Source organism: Rhinoderma darwinii, chromosome 5 (assembly GCF_050947455.1).
Source record: "Rhinoderma darwinii isolate aRhiDar2 chromosome 5, aRhiDar2.hap1, whole genome shotgun sequence".
NCBI classification, from domain to species: Eukaryota; Metazoa; Chordata; class Amphibia; order Anura; family Rhinodermatidae; genus Rhinoderma; species Rhinoderma darwinii.
The window spans coordinates 105100076-105118873 of record NC_134691.1 but is presented as its reverse complement, the minus strand read 5'-3'; the positions used below and the strand labels follow the sequence as shown (position 1 = coordinate 105118873).

Sequence of the window (18798 nt, the reverse complement as noted above, 5' to 3'; positions counted from 1 at the left end):
TAACTTTTTAGACTTTGTCAAATAAAGTACATGTTTTATATTTTGACTTAAAGACTCCATGCATTCTTCTTCTTTTTTGGTACATTATTTAAAGGGAACCTGTAACTTTTGAAAATGCAGTCTGATCTGTGGGCAGCATGTTTTTTAGCAGTAGGAGATGAGCAGATATATGGCTTTGTGGGAAAAGATTTGGTTTAACTTTTACTTTATTCATTGAAACCTCTGATCATTCTGGGCCTAGGAGTCCAGTGGGCGGTCTCATTGAATCATTGTATGCACACTCCTACAGGGAAGGCTGTCAAAGATAGCGGACTATCACTGAGTAGGACCGCCCACTGGACTCCTAAGCCAAGAATGAGGTTTAAATGGAGAAATTACAAGTTATACGGAATCTTTTTCCAAACACTATATAGATCTTCTAAGCTCCAACTGCATTTTTAACATCGCAGACTTCCTTTAACTCTACTTTAACACTCTGCTGACACTCTGATTATAGGTTTCTTAAAGGGGTTGTCCAGCCATAAAAAATTGATGGCCTCCGGATAGGCCATCAACTTTTAATTGGTGGGGGTCCATTTACTGGCAGCGCTCACATGAGCGCAGCGGCCCCTTTAAAACAGCTGATAGGCGGGGCCTATCAGCTGTTTTAAATCAGCTGCTGCGCTCATGCGAGTGCTGCTTCCCCTTCATTACGGTCACTGCTCGTGCTATAAATCGTCGACACACTTGTATCGACGGTTCACAGTATTACAGCCTTCTCCCATTCACTTCAATGGGAGAAGACATTAATACTGTGAACCACCGCTACAAGGTTGTTGGCGATTCACAGTACGAGCAGATAAGGGGCAAGCAGCGCTCGTACGAGTGCCTCGGCCCTTTCAAAACAGCTGATCGTTGGGTGTGCTGGGAGCCGGACCCCCACCGATCAGATATTGATGGCCTATCCTGAGGATAGGCCATTCATTTCTTATAACTGGACAACTCCTTTAAGCTAAGAATTCACAAATCTCAACGGTGTGTTCACCAGGTTCATAGTATCTATGTTCAGCAAGATCTCCGCTCGGAGACCGAATTTCAGCAAATTTAGCACTTCGTAAAATATCTTCAGGCTAAATAACTTCATTAGACAGATAAACCTTTATATGTACAATTGGGGAGGGGGATGGACTAAAGCCACACTGTAGCACTGTCTAGTAAAATCTGCATTGAAATGTGGTGCCTGCTATCAGTGTCTTCTGTGCAAGCCCGGAGACTGGCGTGAGTGTGTTTCATAGTAATCTCCCCAGTCCATGTGTGGATGGTCGTCGTCTTCTTGGCTGAATGATAATTGTTATAGATTAACTTGATCTCTTGCAAACTTTTTTTTTTTTTTTTTTTCTTTTATAGGCGCTTTCTCACTATCCATCCGGGACTGGGATGAAGTGAGAGGCGACAATGTCAAACACTACAAGATTAGAAAACTTGACAATGGAGGATACTATATCACTACACGGGCACAGTTTGAATCACTACAGAAACTTGTAAAACACTATTCTGGTAAGGACTTCACTTTGATCTTTTTCCACATATTTGCTTGTTATTTTTCTCCTTCGTACATTTTGACAGAGCTAAATTTCTTATTGTGAAGGTTATCAAAGTGTTATTTGTATTTCACCACGGATTACATTACTTTCTAGCATTTTTATACAAATTTGTTTTTGATATTTTAAATTACCAAGGTTTAATCATGTGGAAACTATGGAAAAATATAATTTTTTCAAGCAATCTTCGGCTTGGTTCACATCACGCTATGGGTGTACTTTTATAAATATTCCTACATGTAAATCTCCTGTTGATTGCTAGTGAATAGCATGGTAAAAAAAAGTCAATTTACGCCACCCCAGCTGAGGAAAAAAGGACACTCTTTTGGCCACAGTCGAGTTGATAGGGGCCTATAGCTATAGGCCCCTATGTGTGCCCGGAGTTTTCTTGACACATATGCCAAACATTTTCACATAGCTTGATGTAAACACAGCCTTATTCTTACTCCATTTAAGTTTTTTTTAAATTTCACATATCTCTCCTAGAATAGATTTAAAGAGGACATGTCACCTCTCCTGACATGTCTGTTTTATTAAATATTTGCATTCCCCATGAAGTAACAATTCTGCAACCTCTCTTCTTAGATCTGTACATCGTACCGTTCCTCCGTTTTTCCTCTTGGAGATCTATAGATAAATTGGCAACTGGACGTTACCATTCCCAATAAGTCATATCCCTACAAACACTGTCAAATAAGTTCTAGCGTCCGTCTGTGTAGGGACACTGAACCAATGGGAATGGTAACACCCAGTTGTCCAATTATTTATAGGAGGCCTAAGAAAAACAGCATGATGTAGAGTCCTAAAAGAAGAAGCTCCATAATTGCTATTTCTAAAACCCAGGAGAGGTGACCGCTCCTCTTTAAATTTTTTCCCAATTCTATCGCATTTTATTCCATTAAAGCGACATTGCGGCATCGTGTAATTTAACATTCTTCTCATAAAACCTACATCTTCTTGCCAATTGTGCTTTCATTATTACTTTTTTTTTTCTTTTATAAAGAACACGCTGATGGCTTGTGCTATAGGTTAACAACTGTGTGCCCCACTGTCAAACCACAAACCCAGGGATTAGCAAAGGATGCGTGGGAAATTCCTAGAGAATCTTTGAGACTTGAAATTAAATTGGGTCAAGGATGTTTTGGTGAAGTATGGATGGGTAAGCATAAATTGCATTTTTATATATATCCATGTAAACTGGGTGTTAAATGTTATATCATCTTCTGCTACTGTCCCGTCGTGGTTCTATATAATGCACTGTCACAAATGTTATTCGCTAAAGGCACATGACTATCGTAATGAAACCAAAAAGAAATGAAATAATCTGGCGCTGGTTCTTCCGAGATTCAGAAATTTCAACCAGTCTGTAATGTACGAAGCTTACAAATCCTCCCAAGAGACTGCAATGACTAAATATTTCCTTATTGACATGATTTAAGTCCAGAAGGGGGAAATATTACAATGTAGTTGGGATATGACTTCATTTGGAGTATTTTTACATGCTGAAGATATTTATGAAATGCTTGACCTCATTGATTTATTTGTTGTGTTTTTCTTTGTGTTTTTTTTAATACCAAAGAAATCAAAATCTCATATATTCAGGCTTTGTTAGGACGCCTATGATGTCTGGCCCGTCTTGTATGCATGTCTTCACTTCTTGTATTCTGAGTTTTTTTTTATTTTTATATAGTACCAACATATTCTGGGGCGTCCGATAGACTATGTATTCACATCGATCCCGTTCCTGAGCGCCCAGTTCTATACATGTTTTCTTAGGTGAACAGGCTTCCTAGGCTATTACTCCTGGAGTATGATCGGAATTCCTAGTACCCAAAGCACGTCCGTGCCAACACCGCGAACTCTATGATGTTGTCCATTTTTAACCCAGGACTCTGCAGCGCAATGGTGCTGCCCTCCGAGCCACCGTGCTGTATTCGCCTAGTATATTTAAAATAGAACTGCTCAGCGTCTCTAACTTTTCTGCATTGGAGAAGGAACTTTTACATAAAAAATATGTAGTGTGAAGTAAAAAACAACTAAACACGAGCTGGTTATCTAAAGTTCAAATGTATAATATTTACCTCCCTCCATCCCTCATTCATAAGCCTATTAGATGGACTTTTATGGTGCACAGACTCCTCCTCATGCGCTTGGTCAGTTCCAATTACTACATAATGTGGAAGGTGTGAATGGTTTTACTTTTTCTTGATTACTTGAATTATTTTTTTTAAGGAACCTGGAATGGAACAACGAAAGTAGCAATCAAAACACTAAAGCCTGGAACTATGATGCCCGAAGCTTTCCTGCAAGAGGCACAGATTATGAAAAAACTCCGGCATGATAAACTAGTTCCTCTTTACGCCGTGGTGTCTGAAGAGCCCATCTACATTGTTACAGAGTTCATGACAAAAGGTTGGTGGCATTTAAACCTGTTTCTCAGTTGTCGGCTTGTAGAAAGTTAGTGGTGAATGGATACAGTAAACAGTGTTGCATTTTGATTCAATTCATTTGTTAGGCCCCATGCACACGACCGTAAATCTTATGCGCAATTACGGATCTGTAGTTACGGATAAAAATACTGATCTATTCTGATCTATGACCAACGGACACCTTCCTCAAATATTTACGGGTAAGTGTCCGGGCCGTAGAAATGACCCGCAAAAAATAGGACATGTCCTATTTTTTGAATTTGTGGACTGTACTTCTATACTTTCTAATGGGAACAGATGACCGTCCGCAGCCGTCCATGCCTGTAATTATGGTCCGGGCACACGGCTACAGCCATTTGTGGTGTTACATTGTATAACTTATTTACTTATTCAGTAGAAATGGCTAAACTGAAGGCAGTACTGAATTATTTATTTTAAACTCTTTATACAAGTACAATTCGTATATTAACAAAAATCCGTATGATCACATCATGTGTACATATACATAATGGAATAAATATCAGTAACAAGAGACAGAGCATCCGGTCACACCGGAAGCAATACTCTGTCTCACATTTATGGAATGTACTATATATATATATATATATATATATATATATATATATATATATAAACACACGTGTGATATTTGCACACAATAATATGTCACCGTAAAATAAATGTTTAATAGAGTGACAAACAAGAAATGGTAAATGTCAGACCCCCAGATTTCTCCTTTATAACCTTGCACAGCGATGGGTGCTTCCAGACATATCATTAGTCTCTTCTAGAACCTCAAAAAAATCAGGAGAGGCCTGGGAAGAGCGAGCCAAAGGGGACGCCATCCACCCTCCCCATATCGGCAGAACTGAATTTTCATTTCAATGGGGCTGAGATGCAATATCGAATACAGCCATATGGAGTAAAGCAGGACTGTGTCAGGAAAAAAAAAATCCCTTTTTTACGAGCCCTCCAATCCATACCACTGACTAACTTCTTTCACCACACAAGCTCTTACAAACCACTGCTGTAAAGCTGACAATTTGTAGTACCGACATGCAGCACATCACTTATTGGCTGTTCAATCTAGCCATATGTGTTCTCTCCAAAATAACGGCATCTATGTGAACGGAGTACGTCTTCAATTGGTAGTGGTCTAGGTAGATGAACTGATTGTAAACTGATAGTATCTCAAGTGGTGAGAAAAAAACGACACACACACATGTAGTAATAGTTCTTTCCTTTATTGTGGCTTCGAGCGAAAAATTAAAAGCGTTCAAGGGAGGACATAGCAGATAGCATGGCAGGTTACAGCCTGTTTCACGCTGGGAATAGCGCTTCTTCTTACAGAGGTCAGAAGAAACTCTATTCCCAGCACGAAACCGGCTGTAACCTGCTTCCCTCCGCTGACCAGCTTTATGGAGATGCTGATTTCATTTTCCAGCAGGACTTGGCACCTGCCCATACTGCCAAAAGTACCAATACCTGGTTTAATAACCACAGTATTACTGCGCTTGATTGGCCAGCAAACTCGCCTGACCTAAACCACATAGAGAATGTATGGGGTATTGTCAAGAGGAAGATGAGACACCAGACCCAACAATGCAGACGAGCTGAAGGCCGCTATCAAAGTAACCTGGGCTTCCATAACACCTCAGCAGTGCCACAGACTGATCGCCTCCATGCCACGCCGCATTGATGCAGTAATTCATGCAAAAGGAGCCCCGACCAAGTATTGAGGGCATATACTGGACATACTTTTCAGTAGGACGACATTTCTGTATTAAAAATAATTTTTGAAATTGGGCTTATATAATATTTACTTTCTCTAAGACACTAAATTTTGGGTTTTCATTAACGGTTGGCCATAATAGTCAATATTAAAATAAAGAAATGCTGGAAATAAATCACTCTGTGTGTAATGAATCTATAATATAAGAGTTTCACTTTTTGAATTGAATTACTGAAATTAACTTTTTTGATATTCTAATTCATTAAGAAGGTCTTTTATATCTATCACTTTATAATATATTAAACCAAAACATTACTAATGCGTTTTTCTCCTCTAAATGTAAACCAGGTAGCCTATTAGACTTCCTGAAAGAGGGGGATGGAAAGTATTTGAAGTTACCACAGCTTGTGGACATGGCTGCACAGGTAACAATACATTCTTCTGTTTGTATCCGATTTTGTCTTGACAAAACTACATTTTAGCATGTTGATCTTTTTTCCTAGATTGCAGATGGCATGGCGTATATTGAAAGGATGAACTACATTCACAGAGACCTCAGAGCTGCTAACATTTTGGTGGGGGACAATCTTGTATGCAAAATTGCTGATTTTGGCCTGGCCAGGTTGATAGAAGATAATGAATACACCGCTAGACAAGGTATTGCACCTGTGATGTCTGTACATCTCAATCCGCCCCTACAGGACACCTGAGTAAATGACCCCACAATTCCAAAAATATTAAAATAATTTGTTCATGGATTGTAAGCAAAAATAGCCAATAAGTACGTAATAGATCTTGATCTATTCATTTTTATAATAATCTGTGACTCTAAGTTTGGAGTTTTATACTCTTTCATTCTGAAAGTGTGTGTACTAATTTATACATTTGGTGACTACTCAAAATATTTATACATTTTTAGGAATAGTCACAATTTTCATAGAATTATTGTCGTTACATTGTCTAGACTAGTAGATTGTGAAAGTAAGAAAGTGGAGTTTGATTATCTGATTTAACGCTCATTCATCGGCTGATCGGATCATGGTCGCTAGTCGGCAGCACATCTGCTGACCGTATATTAATGATCGTTCATCCCCATACATTAACAATCGTTTTCCCTTGTAAATGGAGCTAACGAGCTCATCGATCAGCGCTCGTTTTTCCGGCAAAGTATCGTCGGGCCGTGTAAAAGCACCTTTTAGAACCAAGCACCGTTTACAGCACTTCATACAGACCTGACAACCATTGTCTTGAGACGTTTCTATTTATTCATAGTGATTTGTTTTCCTATGTAGGAGCAAAATTTCCCATCAAGTGGACGGCTCCTGAAGCTGCTTTATATGGGAGATTTACAATAAAGTCTGATGTCTGGTCATTTGGGATCCTCTTGACAGAGCTGGTTACCAAAGGAAGAGTGCCATATCCAGGTAGTGTACCCAACACCTTTCGATGTTCCATCAGCTGTGATTTTGCACATTTCTTGACATATATACAAGTTCTAGTTTTGTTTTGTTTTTTTTTGTGTTTTTTAGAGACTTTTTAATAGTATTGGACAGAAATAAGCAAGATATGCATATAATAGTTTGGTTGTCTAGAACTTCTAAAGCAGCGGAGATTACAGGCAGTTTGTTCTTTCTACCTTTGGCTCGTCCTTGCTTCCCCTCCTCCACACTCTGTGCCAGTCACAGTGGGTTTTGCTTCTGACACACACTACAAAACCAATAGACTGCTAGACGATCGCTGTATGAAAGGTCCATGGAAGGGCTGTAACGAAGCTTCTCGTATTGAAGTGTCTGCAGATCACAGGTCCTTAAAGGGAATGTGTTGCCAGAAAAACATGTTTTTTTTAAAAAAATGAAACATTTAGTGTGTGGGTGATTAAACATTGTTCAAATTTTTTTTATTTTTTTCACGAGTCAGGAAATATTATAAATTAATTCTAATTTATAATACTACCCATTTTTGGTCACTAGATGGAGCTATTCCCAAAATTGCAGCATTGCAACATTGGGTTAAAAGCCCTCGCTCTAGTGAGCTCTCAGCATCCCCCCCTCCTTTATCCTGGCTAGTGCCGGGATAAACGAGGGGTTTGAACGGTGTAACCTCCTACACTGTGTCGCCATTTTTTGAGCTAACACACAGTGTAGTAGGTTTACATACAGTAGTAAACACACACAAACACGAACAAACATTGAAATCTCTTACCTGCTCCTGCCGCCGCGGCTCCCTCCGGCCCGTCCGCTCCGTTTGCTGCCGCTGGTCCAAGTGCACAAATCCGGAAGCCGCGACCGGAAGTAGTAATATTACTGTCCGGCCGCGACTTCCGGTCCACAGGAAAATGGCGCCGGACGGCGCCAATTTAGAATTGGACTGTGTGGGAGCGGCGCATGCGCAGTTCCCACACAGACGCCGTACACTGAAGTCAATGGGACGGGAGCCGTTCACAGTCCCTATGGGACTGTGGCTGCCGTATTCCATGTCTGTGTGTGTCGTTAATCGACACACACCGAAATGGAACAAAAAATGGCAGCCCCCATAGGGAAGAAAAAGTGTAAAAATAAGAAAAAGTAAAACACAAACACACAAATGAATATAAACGTTTTTAATAAAGCACTAACATCTTTAACATATAAAAAAATAATTTGTGATGACACTGTTCCTTTAAGCAGCATGAAGTAGAAGAACAGGGTTGATGCACATATCCTGGGGGTTTTCTTGCCGTAGTCACGAAGTACAGAATTCATGCAAAGAAGCAATTTCTACTTATTCATAATCCATGTAGATTATGTGAGAACGAATCTCCAATTAGACAATTTCTATGCGATGCTTCTTTCAGATGTTATTTGCAGCACCACTTTTCTTCATTTTGCATGTTCTGCAGTTATACTCCTTTCCGTTTGTCCTCTTCTTGCTATTCTACCAAATGTATGTCAGTAAGAAGTAGGGACAGATGGAATGGAGTATGGCTGCATGATCAAACTACACAGGACTCTTCAGGATAAGCAATCAATATTTGATCGGAAGGAGTCCGGCACCCCTGCTGAGTGAATGGCCCGTGATGCTTCAGCGGGTGATACTAAGCTGCAGTACCGGGCACCGCCACAACCGTGGCGCTTTTGTAAACAATGTACCGGACTCTGCACTCACTGTAGTGCTGTTGCCCTTTCACTCAGTTGATCGTCAAAGATGCTGTGAGTTGGAGCCCCATCAATATTAAAGTCGCAGAAAACTCCTTTAAGACTATTTGCTTCATTTTAGATGCATTGAAACTAGAAAAAATTGGTTACGAAGATGGAAATAGCCTTTTAAATACATAATTAAAATTTTGTTTCATTACACAGTCAGATTGTTTCGATGATACTGGTAGTTATTATGTGATAATGACTTTGAATCCTTTCCATAGGGATGGTGAATAGGGAAGTTCTGGAACAAGTGGAGCGGGGCTATAGAATGCCTGTTCCTCAAGGTTGCCCGGAATCCCTGCATGAATTAATGAAGCTGTGCTGGAAGAAAGACCCAGATGAAAGACCAACCTTTGAATATATTCAGTCCTTTTTAGAAGACTACTTTACTGCAACAGAGCCACAGTACCAACCTGGGGACAATCTATAAGGTTAAAGACTAGACATCCAATGCACAAATCCGCCAAAAGTATAAGCAAGACTGCATAAGTTCTTACCTGTTTCTACGAGGGAAAGGATAGTCATGATCACTCTGCATGCTTATGGCAAACTGGAAATCCACAGTACAGTTGCACAAAACCACTTTGAAGGTATTGAAAATGGACAAACCATGTGATTCAGAGAAGGTCCCAAAGAAAGGTCTGTTGGTATTGATGGTGAAGAAAGCCATTAAAACCGTAGCGTCCAGCCCAGTGTTTGAATACAACATTTCATGATCTCAATATGGAGGCTTGCTGGACCAAACATTTCATTCCTCTTCAAAAAGTTTTTTATTAAATGCTAACAATCATCCACTCCGTTTTCTTTTCTTGACACTGACAATAGATCCCTTTTCACTGCCATATTAGGTGAAGGCCCTTCGATGGGAAGTAATGGCTCACGTCTCATTGGTTTTCCCCTGTGATTAAATGTCACTGTAGGTTTTAAGTGCAAAAATATTTGATTAATTCGACTAAAAAAATTAACTGATGGGGGTAAAAAAAGGTGCTATCTTTCCATGATTTTTTTCATGGTGTTGCTGGAGGTGGCGCGGCTGTCATTGTTGTCCTTTAGGGAACTGCGCACCTTATTCTTGCTCTCTGCAGTATCACGGGTTTGGCCTTTAAAGGCTTTTGTACTGCTCTGAATATCTAAAGAATAGCAGTTCCAAGCTATAGGTGCCTCCCTGTGATGTTGGTCGCATATGGGTAAGCTTAGGTGAGCACCTACGAAATGCTAATTAACCAGCCGAAGGATGAATCGGTGAGTGGAGATAATCATGTGTATGCAATCTTTTCCTACGTTTATTCTTTGGACCTGGCTTGAAGGGGTAAACCAGTATCCGCTACATAAATCTTATTCTTTGTATATTAAAATGTAGTACAATTTTCTAACATATAATTTCTGTATTAATTCCTCACCGTTTTCAAGAACTCTGCCTGCAGACATACAATAGAAAGGGAATAAAAATCTGTCCTGATCTTGTGATTGACACACAGGTGCTCGGCTGGTTAGAGTTACAGTATATCAATCAGAGCTGTGTTTTCTACCATGCCGTGCACCTGTGTGATCATCACATGAGCAGTTTTGTTTTTTTATTTTTACAGCAAGCAGAGATCGTAAATAGTGAAGAATTGATCTAATAGAAAAAAAATGACCTATATTTGCTGAAAACGTAATAACCTTTAAATGCAATGTCATTTGTCCCCTTCTATTAAGCACCTGAATAGTATAGCCCTTGTCCTATTACATCATTGTGAATTCCATTCGTGCAGGATTTTCGGGGTAGCACTTTGGCTTTTCTTTGATTACAACTAATATAGACGTGTGAGGTGACTGGAAACAAAATGTGAATGTTTTTAAAGACTGTATGCAGACAGTTTTATTTACTGTGGTTAAAGCATTAGATCCCCAGTGTGTAGCTGGCTGGTCAAATATGCTCATGCAAAATTTCACAATTGCAGGCAATCTGGCAATAAATTAAATTTGTAATTTTTTTTTTTCTCATGAATATGCTTATCTAACCATAAATGATCAAGATCTGGTATATCCTATGCTACATTTGATGATGCAACTTGCAAAGGTTTGAGATCTGCTCTCGAACAGGAAGGCAATTGGTAATGTATATTGTTTACAGCGCCTGAAATGTCGTTCTGTTATTTTCTTTAATGGCGGTGCCATCATTCCGCTTTATTACCTGCATTCTGTTTATTGAGGCCAAATTTTTTTTTTAAAGGGCTTTATACAAAAACTATGAAATTGTATCTTTTTATAAGTCTATTCAAAGCCAGTTTAACTAGAATTCTATACGTTTGTGTACTAAGTAAAAGGAAAGCCGTGTTTGGCAGTCTCGCTGTCATTCATTGTCTTTTCACAACTAAACAAAATGTCATGTTTGTATAGTAAAGGATTTAAAACACTAATGCATTTATTCTAAGTGATTATCATACATATCTAATGGAAACGAGAGGCTATTGGTTCATACATTTACCACCGTTTTATGTTAAACTTGAGGCCTGCTAGAACAGCAGGTGACCGTATGTAAAATAAACAAAACCGTTTTTTACAAAGTTGATACTTTTATTTGTTGAACCTTTTTTTTATTCTCATGCATTAACTTTTTGTGGGTTAGCATTCATGTATTCATTGATCGCTCGATGCCATTGAAGAAGCACATGCCGTATCTAGTGATGCAAATGATCCGCTGCAGTTGTGCCACCTTACATCCGTTCCAAATATTTTGCCCATAAAGAAGTGTAGTAAAGTGTCATCTCCGTAATAACAGAAACACAAAATTGACCATTCCCTTGTACCAGACGCATAGCAGTGCCCATACAGATGTAACTGCCACACCAGTGCCCATACGAATACGCAGGCCATAAAATTGCTCTTATAAATCTTGTGCCATCCACATGGCCGTGCCTATACAAATGTACCAGAGCAGTGCGTATATAAACATGCTATAATTCACTCATAATACTACGCACTTATCTAATCCATTGTTCTAGACTTCTCTTTACGCCACTAATTTGAACTTACATGTGAGTAGCCAATCAGCAGTTACTGAAATGTACCCATCTCTTCCTATGCCAGTCTACATACAAAGATCACTGCAGATAAAGTTGGCCAAAAAAGATCAGAGACCGTGCCCAGAATCCAAGACTCGCTCACTGAATCGGGGACATTTGTATGTTGTGGCGTTGGGTAGCTAGGAGCCATGATGTGGCTATACAGATTCGGTGGACCTCTCACAGATAAAACAATTTCTTTGTAATGACCCAAAGCGATCTCCGTTTCAGTAAAAGTGGTGAAAATTAGTTCGGTTTTTAAGAATGTTGGGAATTGCTCTTTTAAGGTAACAATGTGTGAACACAGGTGCATGTGTGTGTATGTTTCACCCCAATTTACAAGCCTCTATAAGGGTATGTTCACACGGCTTATTTTCCAGCATATTTCTGAGCGTAAAGCAGTTGCATTATGCTCTGAAATACGCCTCGAAAAACGCGTGCAAACCGCTTCCTATTGATTTCAATGTGGAAAAGCTGTATAGTTAAATATGAGGCATTATACGCCGCTGTTTAAAAGAACACTGCGTAGAAATAAACCTTGTAAAAAAGGAAATGTCAGTTTTTGAAGCAGATTTTTTAAATTTCCAATGGATGGCAAAAACACTCCAAAAACACCTGGTAAAACTGCTTTAAAAATGCCTTGTTTTCAGAGACACATTCTCTCATATAAGCCATGTGAATTTACCCTAACTCATGGGAAAATAAGTTTTCTAAATCTGGTGCTCTGAGATCATTTGGGCCTCATTTTAATAAAACTGTTAAACAAAAAAACTGTCACTATTGCCCATAGCAACCAATCGCAGAGCAGCTTTAATGGTTTCAGAGCATTTTAACCCATTAGTGACCGCCAATACGCCTTTTCACGGCGGCCATCTGAATAAATAAACAGAGCAGGGATCTGTCAAATCTCCCTGCTCTCGGATACCAGAGGTAGCTGGGGGCGTCCCTGCACAAACAGGTGAGATCGATATCCCTTTAAACCCCTCAGATGCGGCGCTCAATAGCGAGCGCCGCATCTGAGTTGTTCTGGAGAGAGCTCCCTCTCATCCCACTGACACCCGGCGATAAGATCGCCGAGTTTTTGTGTCTCTGATGACAGCCGGGGGCCTAATAAAGGCCCCCAGGTCTGCCTGTAGTGAAGGCTGGCTAGGTCATGCCAGAGGCATGTCCTAGCAGATGCCTGTCAGTTTTAAACTCATATGGATTCTCCCATAGACTTGCATTGAGAGCCTGACTTCCGGTCCCTACAACAGACACTGGTTGATACAGGGAGTATGAGGATTACGTGGCCCCAAGGTAATCCGTGAAATACAGCACCAGGTAAGTCACTACACCAATACTTTACATTTACAAACGGGGGGGCGGATAATCTCAAACCCGGAGTGCTTCTTCTTTAAGCAGGTACATAGAGAATGATTAACGTGTGTTTCACTGACGAGCAGTCTTTATGTACAGCATTCACTGATATCGAGCTGCAAGTTTATTATCTGTATTCCGATGTCAGTTGCATCGCTAGTTTAGTAACCATAGTAACAAAGGCAATAAACTAATAACGCGGAGTGACAGTTTACCAAGATAGACTGATGTGGAAAGGGTCTTCATTAACTTTGTCATCATAACGGTGAATAGCAGAGACAACCTGTCCCCGGTGTATCTTCTCCGTCTCTATAGCAGGCTGACAGTATGGCCATTGTGTATATACTAAATTATTTGTCTTTCCGCCCACCAAACCTCATTGTTGTGAAGAGGTGTGCGGGGGACAGTGGGAAAGTGACATTGAGAAAAATTGCGTTTTACAGTGATGCTCAAGTTTTGGAATTGCACTATCCTAGAAAGGTGAGGTCTCATATCGGATAATTCCAAGCTACGATGGTTGACGTTTAGCCTGAGCACGACTGTGCCCCTGATCTCTGCATAGGGAAAGGTCATTAATTTGCCGACTCACTAATTCCTGATGTAGGAAAACGTGCCAAGGAGACCAGGTATTACCTGCTACAATGTAGAAACTATTCAATATACTTAATCGCTAAAAGTAGTATGATGGTTGAATGGTGAGTCGTTTTTGGATAAAACTTTAGGCCAATTTAACGTGCAGCAGAAGTTTCCAAGGTGAAACAGTTCAGCAAATCTTCAAAAAATTGTCTGAGCTTCGCTTACTTGATCACTGCGGCTGACATTCTTCCCTGTCCCCAATTCAGCGGCACTTGTCTCCTCAGGTGTCCGGCCAGTGCGTGTTAAATAGTGCCCAGCCAAAAGGTATTTACTGCTATATCTAACTACCTTTGCCACATTCACATTGCCGGAGTAACAAGGTTCTTGTTTAGTGTCATGGGATGATTACTTCTTGCTATAGTTGGATTGACCGAAATTGACAATCATTCTGATCACTTTGCAGCGTAGATGTTTCTTCTTTCCATTGCTGTGAACATCTCCCATTTTGGTAGATAAATATGCAAAGGAATATAGACCAGAAATGCAATGATAAAGTTAACTGTAAGGGAAGGACCAGATATCACAATACACCGCATTATAGCCACAAGACCCAGGCTACCCGTGGTTCAAGTTAACTTTAAAAGGGTTGTCAGAGTTTGATAAAATGAAAGAGGCAGACCATGTTCTAAAATAACGAAACAATCAGTACTCACGTCTTCAATCCTCTGCCGATCCAGCGCAGATGCTCCGGGAATCCCACGCTGGATTTTGTTTACAGGCTTGCAATGATGGTGCGCCGTACTGGCAGGTGACCTGCAGAGCTCATCTGCTATACATACGAGCATCACCGGTGAGCTCTCGGAATTCTGTGGTGAGCTATGTTCAGTTTACTTGAACCACTGGAAGTCTGGGTCTTGTGGCTGTAATACGGATGCTAAAATGCGGTCCTATGAATGGAGTCTAACATCAAGGAAATCTATGGATTTGTTTTAGCCACTTTTATGTTTAAACCTGGGGCTGTATACAGACTTGGTACAACAGTTGCAGATGATCGCAATTCATTAAGTCCTGTGTGCATGCAACTTTTATGGGATTTACATGCAACTGTGACAAGTATATCTCTAATACCCACTTTTCAGCCAAAACAATAAAACTATCCGCCTAATATTCTGAATGTCTTCCTTGTGACACCAAAACACCTCTTACCCGTTGAGGCATGGACTCCACAAAACCTCTGATGGTGTCCTGTGGTATCTGGCATAAAGACGGTAGCAGCAGATCCTTTTTTTTTTTTTTAAATGTCTTTTTTTTATTCACCAAAAGGAAGAATAACGAAGAAGCGCATAGCCCGCACCATGTGATGAACCAAGCATAAACTAGACAGTAGAATAAAGATCTTTTAAGTCCTGCAAATTGTGAGGTGGGGCCACCAAGGATCAGATTTATTTTGCCAGAACATTCCACAGATGCTCCATTGGTTTGAAATTTGGGAATTTGGAGGCCAAGTCAATATCTTGAACTGTTTGTCCGGTTCCTCAAACCTTTCCTGAACTTTTTTTGCAGTATGGCAAGGCGCATTATCCTTCTGAAAGAGGCTACTGCCATTAGAGAATACCGTTGCCATAAAGTGGAGTACTTAGTCTGAAAAAATATTTAGGTAGGTGGTACGTGTCAAAGTAATATCCACATGAATTCCAGGACCCAAGGTTTCCCAGCAGAACATTGCCCAGAGTATCGTACCGCCTCCGCTGGCTTGCCTATTTTCCATAGTGAACCCTAGTGCCATCTCTTCCCCAGGTAGGTGACGCATAAGCCAACTTTTTTCATTGTTCCATGGTCCAATTCTGATTATCCCGTGCCTATTAGAGGTGCTTTCAGTGGTGGACAGGGATGTGGCCACTCTGGTTATGCAGCCCTATACGCAGCACGTTGCAATGCACTGTGTTCTGACACCTTACTATCATAGGCCCCATGCACATGACCGTAGATTTTATCCGTAATTACGGACCCATTCATTTCTATGGCCGACGGACACCTGCCTGTATATTTACGGGAAGGTGTCTGGGCCATAGAAGGTTTCCTGTAAAAAATAGGACGTCATATTTTTTTATTTTATAATGGGAGCATGGCCCGCAAATGCGAATGACTGTCGGCAGTGCCCGTAATCGGGGTCCGTGATTACGGGCACGGTCGTGTGCATCCGGCCATAGGCAGCAGTAACTTTAGCAATTTGTGGTACAGTAGTTATTCTGTAAGATAGAACCAGATGGGCCAGCTTTCACTCCCCATGTGCATCAAGGAGCGAGCCATGGGTAACCATGATTCTGCCAGTTCATTCGATTGTTTGTCCTTGGACCAATTTTGCTAGGTACTACCAAACCACTGCATACTGGGAACACCCCACAAGATCTTCCGTTTTGGGATTGCTCTATCCCAGTCATCTACCTTCACAATTTGGCCCTTGTCAAAGTCACTCAGCCATATGCTTGCCTAATTTTCCTGCTTCTAACACATGAAACTTCAAGAACTGACTGTTCACCTGCTGCCTAATATATCCCACCCCTTGACAGGTGCCATTGCAGTGAGATAATAATTTTTATTTCACCTGTCCGTGGTTTCAATGTTATGACTGAACGGTGTATGTCCGGCTATTAAATTTTGTATTTGTCCAGCGTACTACAGAAGCCCTGGAGGAAAACGAATGCCAGAACTGATCACATTCTTTTCTATAGGAGCAGTTTTCTCCCTGCGCTGGACTAAAAATCATTGTAGCGTTTTTGCACAAAGCGCAAAACTTTGTCAGTTGTGTTCGGCTCAGGCATAAAACAACTGTCCAAACACAACTGATCTATGTAAACCCAACACAAGAAAGATTCTTTTGCTTTTTCAGGTAGGTGTGTGTGTGTGTGTGTGTGTGTGTGTGTGTGTGTAACCCTGGTCTAAGTGATCAGAAAGACAGGCACAGGCAAATTGCATGTGCAACGTGAAGTCAGAAAGAGGTTAAGCATGTTTTTTTTCTTTCAAGATAATCATTGGAGTTTTTTAATGATCTGTAAACTAGACTGGAGATCCTTGCTCTAAAATAGATGTAATCAAGTCATCAGTCAACTTCAAATACTGTCTTCTGGGCCCTGTATCTAAGCCTATAATATTTAATAATGTCTGCTGAGCCCTGTGAAGCCTATCCAGTAACAGAGCTATAGGGGTCATAGTCTTATATACAGTTAGGTCCAGAATTATTTGAACAGTGATACAAGTTTTGGCATTTTAGCGGTTTACCAAAATATATTGAATATACAGTTATATAATCAATATGGGCTTAAAGTGCAGACTCTCAGCTTTAATTTTGAGGGTATTCACATCCTAATTTGATGAAGGATTTAAGAATTACAGCTCTTTAATATGCTGCTGCCTATTTTTAAAGTGAACAAAGGTAATTTGACAATTATCGCAAAAGCTATTTAGTTGGTTGCATGGGCTATTTCCTCGTTAATCATCAATTAAGCAGGAAAAAGGTCTGGGGTTGATTTCCCGGTGTGGCATTTGCATTTGGAAGCTGTTGCTGTGAACCCACAACATGAGGTCAAATGAGCTCTCAATGCAAGTGAAACGGACCATCGTTAGGCTGAAAAATAAATAAATCCATCAGAGAGATGGCACAAATGTTAGGAGTGGCCAAATCAACAGTTTGGTACATTCTTGAAAAAAAAAAAGGCGTAATGGTGATCATGTGAACTCCAAAAGGCCTGGACGTCCACGAAAGACAACAGTGGTGGATGATCACAGAATCCTTTCCATGGTGAAGAAAACCCCCTTCACAATATCTACCCAAGTGAAGAACACTATCCTGGAAGTAGGTGTATCAGTATACACAGTATATAATTATAATCGGTATATAATTCTACTTAAGGCTGGATTCACACGAGCGCGGCGTTTTTGCGCACGCAAAAATGCGGCGTTTTGCCTGCGCAAAAGCCACTTAACAGCTCCGTGTGGCAGCAGCATATGATGCGCGGCTGCATGCTTTTCGCGCAGCGCCATCATTATGACACTCCATTTGGATGTTTGTAAACAGAAAAGCACATGGTGCTTTTCTGTTTTCATTCATCCTTTTCACTGCTGTTGCGCGAATCACGCTTCCGTGCGGCATGCGTGGTTTTCACGCACCCATTCACTTGGGTGCGTGATTCGCGCAAAACGCCCAAAGAACGGATGTGACTCACGCTGAGTAAAAATCACGCACATGTCCGCACAGCCCCATAGACTAATATAGGTCCGTGCGACACGCGTGAAAATCACGCGCGTTGCACGGACGTAATTCCCGTTCGTCTGAATAAAGCCTTAAAGAGACGAGGGTTTTTTTTGTTTTTGTTTCATTTTGTTTTTATTATAAATTTTCCAAAAAATGAGATACAATATCACACAGTTTATCCTCATCCACCAACCCACTCCCTCCTCCCATACAAAATCAACCCAAATCATACGAAACAAACATTACAAAATCAATAATATACAAGCTTCTCATATTAAACATCAAAAATAGGAAAGGCCATTGGCTAGTTCACCCATGCCTCACCTGCAATCCAAATAAACTATCCATCTTTAAAAAGCATCTCCGACACCTAGACTTGTCTTCTTTCTGGTTAGTTTGTAATAAAAAAAATACGCCATGAACCGAGGTCCATGAATACCAAATTTCGTAAAATTTGTTTTTTAATTATTTTAAATCAATAAATATACTCAAATTGTAAGGCCGAATTAACATATCTTTCCCACTCTAACCTATTGGCCTCATTGCCTATCCATTTGGACATTATTACTTTTCTGGAGAAATACAGCAACTTTGCAATAGCCTTTTTCTTGTGTCCCTTTAAATGTATCCCTTCTAGGTCCCCTAGT

General features: G+C 40.4%; 1 protein-coding gene across 2 annotated transcripts in view; it reads left to right on the top strand.

The window, feature by feature from the left end:
• Positions 1-11469, top strand: part of YES1 (YES proto-oncogene 1, Src family tyrosine kinase) — a 68892-nt gene extending 57423 nt beyond the window's left edge. For both annotated transcript variants that reach the window (XM_075826372.1, XM_075826373.1), the window contains exons 6-12: positions 1387-1536; positions 2584-2739; positions 3813-3992; positions 6090-6166; positions 6245-6398; positions 7034-7165; positions 9142-11469. In XM_075826372.1, coding sequence (XP_075682487.1) covers positions 1387-1536; positions 2584-2739; positions 3813-3992; positions 6090-6166; positions 6245-6398; positions 7034-7165; positions 9142-9350 — 1058 coding nt within the window. In that variant the 3' untranslated portion in view covers positions 9351-11469. The remainder of the gene's footprint in view (positions 1-1386; positions 1537-2583; positions 2740-3812; positions 3993-6089; positions 6167-6244; positions 6399-7033; positions 7166-9141) is intronic.
• The last annotated feature ends 7329 nt before the right edge of the window (positions 11470-18798 follow it).